The sequence below is a fragment of the Pholcus phalangioides genome, unplaced genomic scaffold (assembly GCF_987345545.1).
Source record: "Pholcus phalangioides strain wild (caught in Gottingen) unplaced genomic scaffold, Ppha-v1.0 ptg000016l_1, whole genome shotgun sequence".
Lineage (NCBI taxonomy): Eukaryota > Metazoa > Arthropoda > Arachnida > Araneae > Pholcidae > Pholcus > Pholcus phalangioides.
The window spans coordinates 5,687,442-5,698,399 of NW_028301609.1; the positions used below are offsets into that span (position 1 = coordinate 5,687,442).

The window sequence follows — 10,958 nt, forward strand, 5'->3', positions numbered from 1 at the left end:
AAATTTTCTCAAAGGTTGTAGGGTTCTGAAAATACTCTGTCTATAAATTAGAAATTTCTGGAATATATAGTATACCCCTTAACTGCCAATGAAATTTTACACGATCCGCTCCCCACTGCCACCTTTTTTCCGATCACTAAGAGTTAAGGAATATATATATATATGCCTTTGGTGGTTAATATAATTTAATTGCTTTACATAATTTTGAATTTACATTGAAAGACAATATTGACAATTTCATGATTTATAAAATTTTATTTTTACAAACATGAGTTTCAAGATGAGTCAGACAATGAAAACAGTTTCTTTTGGTTCCTCTCAAATTTTACATGGCTAGAATGCATCTCCAACCTAGTCTCTTCAAGCCATCAGAATTTCATCTCCAAATGTTTCATGTCACAACTTTCTAGCACTACCAGAAATGCTTTTGTTTCATAGTTTATGTATCTCAATTCGGCATGCATTTAGTCCCTTGTTGAATCATGAATTAAATGATCAATATGATTTCAAGCTGAGGATTGTTTATAATTTCTCACTTCAAGCATCTTTTTTCCACACATTGCACAAATTCCTGAAAATAAAATTATTTCAATTAATAGTCCAGTTACATATCATGCTATTCAGATTTAGACAGTGTGCAAAGGCGGTGCCAAATCAGGGGTGAGGAAAAAATTTTTTGAAACAATACTTTGCTGTTAAATTAAAATTATGAATGTGGTGGGAGAAATAATTTGTAAAGAAAACCAGGGCCGTCATTTTAACTTTTTCCGGGGGGGGGGGGGTGCGGGCAAAGAACATGTACTTAATGTATATATATACCATTTTTAGTGTATTTTCAAAAGCTGGGGGAGGGGGGGGGGATTGAAAAAAACTAATTTTTGATTCATATTCATGGTGTTCATCAGCAATTCTCAATCTTTTCTGACTCACAGAGCCCTTATCAGTGACAATAAATAGACAACGCAAAATGTTTGCTTGTAATGCGAATCATGGTTCAGCCACCTCGTTGGGCATTTTGCCTGTTGTGGCGTTGTATTTGTATTTGTTATGGATCAGCTGCAAAGACGCTGGGTGCAGCCTCTGTTTGATTGGATTGTTGACTACTCTGCTTAAGGTTTAGTCACTCATACTACCATTTATTAAGTATAAAAACAAATTGCTCAAAAGTATTAAGAATTTAGGGGGGGGGGGATGCTAAAATATCCAAAGAAAATTAGCAAACTGTTTTTGATGAATTTTTTTAATTAACCCTGTAAGTGGCACTGACGAGATATATGTCACCTTTTTAAAAGCCTCTTATTTTAGAATTGGCAATCCCAGATAGTCTGTAAAGTTGATTTTTAAATGGGGAATACTTTCCCCATATCCCCCCCCCCCTACGGGGGTTTAGTGATTTCTGTTGCGCTGTTTAAAGGGTTAATCTTTGTGTAGGCTAACAAATATTGGAATGAACTTTGCTGGGTCAGAAATTTTGGCAACAAATAATTCTAATCAAACATTTTTACTTTTATTCATTAATCTGCGAGATTCAAAACACACAAAATTAAATTGGAACTTACCTTTCTTATATGCACATGCTGAAAGATAAAAAAGAAATTGATCACTTGAAGCAATAAAAAAATATTAAAACAAAATTATTTTGAATTATAAAGGAAATTGTGTAAATGTGAAATATACTAGAACAAAACAACTGATTAATTGATAATAAAAGATAGTTTATATGTTCTGTTAAAATCTAGTTTGTGTGTAAGGAATGAAGGTGAGGTTTACAAAAGTTAATCCACCCCTCTCTTGCAGATATTACATTTAATCTGGATACTCTCCTTGAGATGGGAATTGGGGTGTGTCCGGTCCTTCAATATTCAATCTGGATACTGTCACCTCTTATATTCCTTTTTTGGATTTCATGAGTAAACTATAATATAAAAAATTAATAACGTCATGCATTAAGTTGTTGTTATAAACTAAGTTGTCATCCCCTTAGTATGAACAGGATGTCCAAAGTTCAAAAAAGATCACTGATTTTGCGTTATTTTTTCAGACTATTAAATTTTCCAAAGACAGCCTGATATTAGCGGAGCTGTTTATTTAAGCAGCTGTAAAAAGGAACGCGTTTTTGATGAAGTAAATTTTAAAGCAAACTTTAGTGTTTTAGGAATTTTTATGTCAGCCACAACCTCACATTAACTATGTATTGAAGAAATTGAACACCATTGTTTGATATCATTTATTAGGAATGTGTAACTGAAGTGATAAAACCAACAACACTTTTTTAATTTGCTGCTTCTCAATATGAAATTGGTGAATCATGCTAGCAAGTATTTGCTATACCAATTTTAACAGTTGAAATATATGGATTAATAATGATGTCATTAAAAAATTCTATGCTTTAAGGGCTGATTCAATAACTAAGACCAAATTGATAACATAAGTAATCACAATAAGACTTCATAATCAGTAAAATATTTGTACAAGTACCTTGACAATAATGTGATCCAGGTTGATGAACTTTTTGATAACAAATTCGACATTTTTCAAAAGTTGAATATGGAGCAAATCTGGAAAATAAGTTTTTTAAATGTTATGGGAATATATATAAAAAATAGAAATGAGAGCTAAATTTATGAATTCAAAAATATGTCAAACCCAAATTTATAAACATACATACACTTATAAATTTAAAAATAAATTTGGTCTCATTTAATCAATACTTTTTGACATAACCACCATGTTTATTTTCTATTACTACCGATTTTCTTTACCGTTAAAAAATATCTTCAATCCAATGTTAATTTTATCTGTTTATGTGAGAGAGAATAAAATTCATATACTTTGGCATGGAAACCGTAATTATCATCTATGTATAACAAATGCAATAAAAAAATCAATTTCATCCACCTCTAATTGATATCAAAGATGATCAATGATTTTTTGATGTCATTCAAATCATGTTAATAAGAATTCCTGTGAATGTTCAAAGACAATATCATGCAAATGAATATTTCAGTGAATATTGAGGACAGAAATCTAAGGGTGATGATTCCCACTTTTGAACTGTTTCATGGGTAGTACGTCAGTCAGCAAGAGATTTCTGTTTTCTTTAAGCCAGTTTAAAGAAAATATTTATTTTGGTGCCGATTCAGTTTTCCTCTTGCCTAATAACAGTGGACAATAATGAAACTGTGTCTGACATGAAAATATGTCATTCCAAATGGTTTTGACCTGCTAAACACGAATATCATAATGAAAAGTTTTATAGGCTCTCTCTCTAGTTTATTTATTTATACAATATTGTTGGCCTATACAAGGGACTGCGATTGAAAATGACAAAGATATTGTTAGATAAGTTTTTGAGATATTATCCTGTTAACAGTTAAAAAGTGCTTTATGAGAAGTATTTTTTGATGAAAAAGTGGTAAGGACCATAGAACAGCATTATCAGGAAAAATGGTCACCTTTGATGATGGCTGACTCCTGTTGGGCAATTGTAAGAGATGCTCTTTATGCCCAGTACGAGCGCAATGCAAAACGAAGTACATGTCAGTCAGATGTAGATAAATGAATTGTGCTGTGATACATTTGCGCCCCTATGTATTGGTGAAGTTTCTATATTATAGAAACTTCGCCAATGTGTGTATAACAAAAATGTTATTTTTCTCTACATTTATTGTTTCCTACTTCCTTATGTTATGTTTAAATTTATTTATATTGTGTTATTAAGTATCACCCCTTTCCCCCCCCCCCCATGCGGAAGCAAGAATATGCAATATCCTTGGAAAAAAAGAATGTGGGAAATGACATTTGAATGTTTACTCTACCCATGTTACTCTATAGAAGTTATTTTCCTAAAATATTTTGTAACATGAGTTACAATAGGGATACACATTCGTGTTTCAGACAAAACTTACACTGAAATAAAAAATCCAACAAGCTTTTAAAGCAAAAAAGGGAAAATTTACACATTCATGCTTCTGACATGAGGGAAACGATATGTATTAAATGTGTGGTTTTAGAGAAAACTAGCCAATCCAGATTTTTTTTTAATAATAAAATTCATGTTTTGCACACCACATTACATAAGAAATTATTATTTTGGTTTCGGATGCAGAAACTCTGTGAAAATTTGTGGTTCAATGTAATTGCACACGCTCACTGATGTCATGAATAGGGGCCACATAATTTCATCTAGGTCTGTACAAAAAAATATATTTTAAATAAAATTTGTAATTTTCTAGATAGCATAGAAGCCTTTTCTCATGTTATTGATGATAATAACCAATTACAAGATGTTAAAAATTCCTTATAAATCTAAAACCATTCTAATTCTTACATGGACATCATATTCTACGAGTAATAAGTAAAAAAGATAGCTCACCTTGCTTTTTTTGCTGTCAATGCTTTATTTTCATTGATCTTTCTTCCTCCACCTTCTACAATTAGAGACAATAAATTTTAGTAAAACGAATGAAATGAGTTTATTAATCCATTTATATATGCTCTCACCTTGATGTGCTTTAAATTCCATTTTGATAGAGATATTTCGTTGAAATTCACTAATTAAGAATATTCCAATAGATTTTTTAAATACATCAACATGAAGTATGACGCTGGACGACAAGGGTCCACAATTGAGGACAAATAAATATGATGACATATTTGCAAAAAAAAGTTAAATGAAATTGAATTATGTTAATTATTTGCATTAAACTGTAATCTAAATAATCAATTACAAAAGAATCACTTGCATGAAAATAACAATACAATTTTGATAATATAAGGTGGAAAACAAAAGTACAGATATCAGGGATAATAAAATACACCAACGTGAAGAATTCATTTCTAAACCAGAAATGGCTTCACGAGAATTTTTTGATGGCCATCTCTGAGTAGGGTTGTCATCTGTACATGTTAAAATATGTAACATCTAGCTGCAATGCTAAAATATTATACAACACCAAATCCTCATTGTACTCAAATGAATGCTGTGTTGAATAAGAGTTTGATGTACATATTTTGGTATATTTTGAAGATAACTTAGATATTCAAAAAATAAGCAGTAAAACTGATGTGATTATTTGAGTTCTACATTTAAACATGAATCCTTGTTCAATCACCGAGCAATACTAATACCTTCAGAAGTTACCAATGAAAAAAACTTATGTTTTGAAAAGGAAAAATTGAAATAAAATTGATATGTTAAGTTAGGTTTTATTTCAACTTTGGGCTTTCAAGACAAGAGTGTATCATTGGTGTAATACTTTGTCCTGCCATTTATTTTCTTAGAATACTATGGGAAAAAAAGGAGGTAGAAAGCTGTGCTAAACACCTACTAGTAATCCAGGAGCCGCTAACACCAACTATTTTCATTTCGAAAAAATTTTCAATAACATGTGAAAATGTTGAGCACATTATCAAATTTTTATTGGGGTAATGACGTTTTTGGCTTTTATTTTAGAAATGATAAATAGGGTCAAGCATCAATTATACAAAAAAAGTCACATGTACATATGAATACCTGTAGTGTTTCTGGCTCCAGCTTTCCATGGGTCAGGTGTTATGACTTTTCCAAGCTTCTTTTCGCCTTGATGAGTGGGGGAAAAATACTTTTATCTTAAGTAGAAATTATATTCTTCATTGATATTTAAAACAAAGATTTGATTTTTTTAAAATCAAATAGTTATTTTGCAAATGTAACTCATTAATGGAAACCGTAATGTAGACTTACACGGTGAAACCAAGATTACATAATCTAAATTGGAATAAGCCGATGTCTGCATATTAAAATTTTCTTGTGAATCAATAAATTGAATGTGTATTTATTTTAACAGTTCAAGTATAATCTATACCAGCATTTATCAACCTATGGTCCACAGGCAGACTTGTAAATTTAATTTTAATTAAATGAACATCATTCAGTTGTATGCCATAAAATTTTGTGATACAGTTTAAGTCCTGTATAACGATACTCCTCTTTAACAATAATCGCCTGCATAATGAATTCAAACTGGTGAGTCACTCTTTGAAGAAAGGGCATTTCCATGGCAGGAACCATAATCATTGATGCAAAAACAACAGGCCATAACACGAACAATTTTTTCTCTTTGCTGGTGGGTCAAAATCCCACCAGTTAACATGTTTAGCACTAGAAGGGCCGGACTATAAATTGGCTGCTGATAAGAACAGATACTACACTTTGATCTTAGCCAAAAAGCTGATAAATTGGCCGCTGGCAATCATTTTGATTGCTGCTTTTTTGTGCAATATATTTATTCACACTAAATTTTTACAATAAAAAAAAAAGCATTATCTACATGGTTAATTTATTAATTTTGGAGAACTTTGCATTTTCTTAATACAAATACAATGCCACAACAGGTAAAATGCCCAACGAGGTGGCTGAGAAGCATACAGGGTGTCCATAAAATGGTTTTCCAACTATAAATATGAAAAATTAATAGGCATCACTGTGGCACAAGATTTACCATGAAAAAAGATAAACATTACATTTACACCTCATCGTACATTGCTCCATTTTGATGAGAGAGAGATGTACACATTTTTATATGTATATCAATCTTTTTTATTCACTTTATTAGTTTGCGCACGCTATAGATAACATATACTATTATGCCACCGTAAATTAGCACTATTAAAATTTCATACTACAAATTGACTTATGAAGAATATACAATTTAAAAAAGAAATACATCTTTGTCTTTCTTTTTTGTCAGTATTACATGATTCAGACCAATCACTTCTGGAATCACTGCTTTCACGTAAATATAGCAGAAAATCATGATTTTCGTTGTCAGAGTTTGCGTTGTAAGTCTCCTCAGACTCGGATTTATTGTCCAAAATATTTATAGCACCGATAAAATTAGATTACTTTGTTCTAATACATCCTTTTTCCTAAAAGCCTTTTCTACATACTGTGAATGAACCTGTTTCCTAGGAAGCTTTCAAAGCAGATGGTGGCATAAAGAGTTATGAAATGTCAAAACAAAAACTGAGCTTGCCAGGGAAACGCTAAGGAAAAAAAGTTTCAACTTTCATAACAGAGGCTATAGCTCAATAAGATAGAGGGTTTTGATTCTAGATACATGCTTTTCCTGTCAATAGACATTTTAGACTGCTAAGTAACATGATGCAAAACTAATAGCATTATTTTATTTATTTATTTTCTTATTGGTATGTTACTCGTGAATATATATTGTGTTGTGTGTGCCATCAGGGAATGATAGGGAATAAACCTAAAAGCAAAAGTTTACATTAACACCCACCACGAGGAGAAAACATATACTATTTACATACGGCAGTCAAAATGACTGCTCTTGGCCATTCTGGGTATAAATGCCAATATCTCCAAAACAAAACCTTCAATATCTTCAAATGTTTGTATACAGAGATAACTACAGAAATAATGAAAATTCACCAACAATGGAGTCTATACGTCAAATACTGCTGACATTATAATGTTATCAAAATCGTAAAAATGACTGCTCTGGCCGTTCTAGTGCTAAAAAAAAGCTTGCTGTACAACAATATTTTTTTCCTGGTCCTTTGCCCATCGTTATATGAGACTTTCATGGCATTCACAGTAGAGTGGTGCTTTGAATTGTTTCACATTTTACTCAGGGGTTTGCAAATAAGAAAACTTCCCTTTCTCCCTCATCAATCAATATTTTAAAATTATCATCAGTTAAGCATAGGCGGAGATTGACTTGGAAGTCTGAAAGGGCAAGGTCATTATTGCTGGGGGGGGGCACGATGATGTCAGCTCATATATACATTAGATCAGTCAACTCCACCCTTGACGCTGGGGTGACCCCCCCCCCCCCCGTATCTCCGCCCATGAGTTAAGTTATATCAAAATCATTATTATATTCGTAAATAAGTATTAAAAACTCAATAAAATATTTGCAAGTACTGGAAACAGCTTGGTTAGTCCAAATAATGACAACAATGGTAAATTAATTTTTTACTTTCAAATATACAGGCAAACGAAGATGGCTGAGAAAAAGATGCCAAAATGTATATTGATCATTAACTTAATGCTCAAAACTCTTCCATATACTTCACAAAACAAGACTGCGATAGCGTTAAAGAACTCTTGTTTTAAAAAGCATGCGCGGTTTTCAGAAAACTATTTTACAGTACAAGTTTTTTCAAAAGACTGGTTATATTTGGAGATGATATTTGGAAGAAATATCATCCTCTGCCCCACCACCAGAGACTCGAGCCCTGGTCTTTTGTTTGCAGGATGAGTGCTCTACCCTTAATCAACGGAAACATAAAATATTTCTTCCTTGGAATATATATATAAGTTGAATGGCCCCCTTAGGACAGTGGCAAGAGACCACCTTCTTCACCAACACATTAACTCTGGCCATATTGCTAAAGTACAATTTACAGCCGTTAACGAGTTGGAAACGAAGGTGCTATCAGTGGTCAGCTCAAACTCATCAGGGAAAAGTATCTTGCTACTTATATTCGTCCCCGGTTTGAACCTGGGGGCAATCTTCATGGTGGTAAACAAGCATCTTACCACCACATCACTCAGGTGCAGTAGCAAGAGACAGGGTGCCGATTCTCCATGAGGGCAGAGATGAATTTTCTTCCTAAAATCATATCTTCAAATATAGCCAGTCTTCCGAAAAATCTTGTGTTAACAAATGGAGAGGGCATCTTCCTCTACATATTATACAGTATTTATAAAACGATATTAAGGAAGAATATCATATTTTTATAACAATTCAAATTATATAATACAGGGGCAAATAACAAATCAGATAATACAGTGGTAAATTACAATTCAAATTAGATAATGAAATGGTAAATAACAATTCAGAATTGATAATATAACGATATATAACAATTCAAATAAGGTAACACATTGGTAATTAATAATTCGAATAGAAAATTATTACATTTGCCACAAACCATCCTCGATACACGCGCAAGTGGCTTTATTAAAAGTCTTATATTTGTAAGCGATGATGTAAACAAATAAGCCTACGGTCAGACTGGATTAAAGGCAGCATTACAAATAATAAGTATGGTCTTTTATTCCTGCGAAAAAATTTTTTTAATAATTCTTCATAGTAAAAACCATTAAATACAAAATTAATAATTAAAAATTAATTTTTTTTCCAATACAAGTGAAATTTTTTTATTTTTTTCATTTCTAGTCAAATTTTTTTTCACCTTCAGTAATCGAGTAAGACTAAATTTGGCTTTACTTTGACTACGTCTGTTTTTTTAACACGCCTGCGCCCTGAATCTGGCATTTCAAGCAATGGAAAGAAATCTCTTATGGAGATTCAAATAGACAATGACTTTTGATTGGTTTCCGCATGTTAGATCGCGTCGACGTGAATGATAGTCTTTCACTATAACGTGGTAATGTTATAAAAATTATAACGGAAATATATATTGGATCAGCTGTTTTTTTTTTTTGTCCCGTTAAACACTACGCTTCCGCTAATGATTACGTGTTACTCAATATCGTGAGTAAATATGTATGTTATTTATCATATACTTGACAAATTAAGGTCACAATAAATTTCATGGTCAAGCATTGATTATAGTATTATGAAGTTTCTCGGCCAATTTATATTCGCAGCATTTATAATATTTTTTCCCCGTGTACATAAAGCACAGTTGAACACCAGCTGCTTTATTTTATGTAATTACATGAATTCGACGTGTGAAATTTGTGTCAATGAAAATATATTCTAATATCCAGTGAAATATGGGTTACCAGAGGTATGTCTCCGTGTTTTCAAATAGGTAAAAAGAAACAAATGCTATAGTTGAGTACACATAACATACGGTTTGAAGATCCCCGATTTTCGGCCCGTTCGCGTCTACACATTTTTACTTCTGTCATTACATACCCCGCTTAAAACATACACTGTGTACAATACATATAACATACCCAAAACACTCTACAAATATAATATATAACACTATAAGTTAATTCAGATATAATGCAAACAAAAACTTAGAATAAGGAAGTGAGAAGCTTTTATTTGTGCAGTTATGTGTTTGGGTGATATCTTGTACTTTTTCCACAAAAAGTGATGGGGATTTCTTTAATAACGAAATATTTGGTCAAAATAGTTGCATTTGCCATTGATAGATGGCCCTGTAATGAATGGGGGGGGGGGCTCTCTGGATCCAGAATAGACATCTTCCACAAACCAAAAATATAATGAAAAATGATAGTTTTGCACTTAAAATGGGGGACATATATTCACTGTGTGCCCTATGTTCCCACTAGTTTGCCCTCCCCAACATATTACTCTGAATCTGTGCCCGTTGGTGGTGGATGGCTGGCTCGTAAGTCACAGATTTCGGCATATTCTGCTTTGGGGTGAGGCACATAAATGGTTTGGTTAAGTAGTTATTGCACATGGTAGCAGCTCGCCTGGTTTACAAGAGGACCTGATTTTGAGTCCTGGCAGAGACCGGATGACTTTTTGTTTCTCAAGTACTTAATTTATACTATAACTCAAGGGTTCTCAAACTGTGTGCCCTGAAAACTTTTTTCAAGGGTGTCCTGGAGCAGTGGCTCTGACAAAGTTTTTCCAAAAAGATCCTTTGTCAAACTGTTCCGGGAAGCCACAGGTAAGCGATTGTTGATTAGGAAAAGAGGTGCTGTGGGTGAAAAATGTTTGAGAACCCCTGCCATAACTGTTTCCTTTACCCATATTGGTGTATATGCTGGCATAAATTCAAAAAAAAAATTTTCCTCTTAATTCAATGTTGAACTCATGGTATTTATTATTGAATATTGTATCATTATATTGAAATTATTTATTGAATATTGTATCATTATATTGAAATTATTTATTGAATATTGTATCATTATATTGAAATTATTTATTGAATATTGTATCATTATATTGAAATTATTTATTGAATATTGTATCATTATATTGAAATTATTTATTGAA

General features: G+C 32.3%; 1 protein-coding gene across 1 annotated transcript; it reads right to left on the minus strand.

The window, feature by feature from the left end:
- Positions 1-235: 235 nt before the first annotated feature.
- Positions 236-9,252, minus strand: LOC149074927 (cysteine-rich PDZ-binding protein). Its single transcript, XM_089245875.1, has 6 exons — positions 8,928-9,252; positions 5,516-5,581; positions 4,376-4,430; positions 2,479-2,558; positions 1,560-1,577; positions 236-571 (listed from the first exon to the last, which is right to left on the minus strand). The coding sequence occupies exons 1-6, from the start codon at positions 8,941-8,943 to the stop codon at positions 507-509; spliced, it is 300 nt and encodes a 99-aa protein (XP_089102001.1). The 5' UTR covers positions 8,944-9,252; the 3' UTR covers positions 236-506.
- Between the last annotated feature and the right edge of the window lie 1,706 nt (positions 9,253-10,958).

Bases quoted from the DNA above. Each gene is read 5' to 3' on its own strand.
- LOC149074927 (XM_089245875.1), bottom strand. The intron at 4,431-5,515 runs GTATTCATATGT...CTCTAATTGTAG, and splicing joins TGGAGCCAGAAACACTACAG to AAGGTGGAGGAAGAAAGATC. The intron at 2,559-4,375 runs GTGAGCTATCTT...CTTATTTTCCAG, and splicing joins TTGACAGCAAAAAAAGCAAG to ATTTGCTCCATATTCAACTT.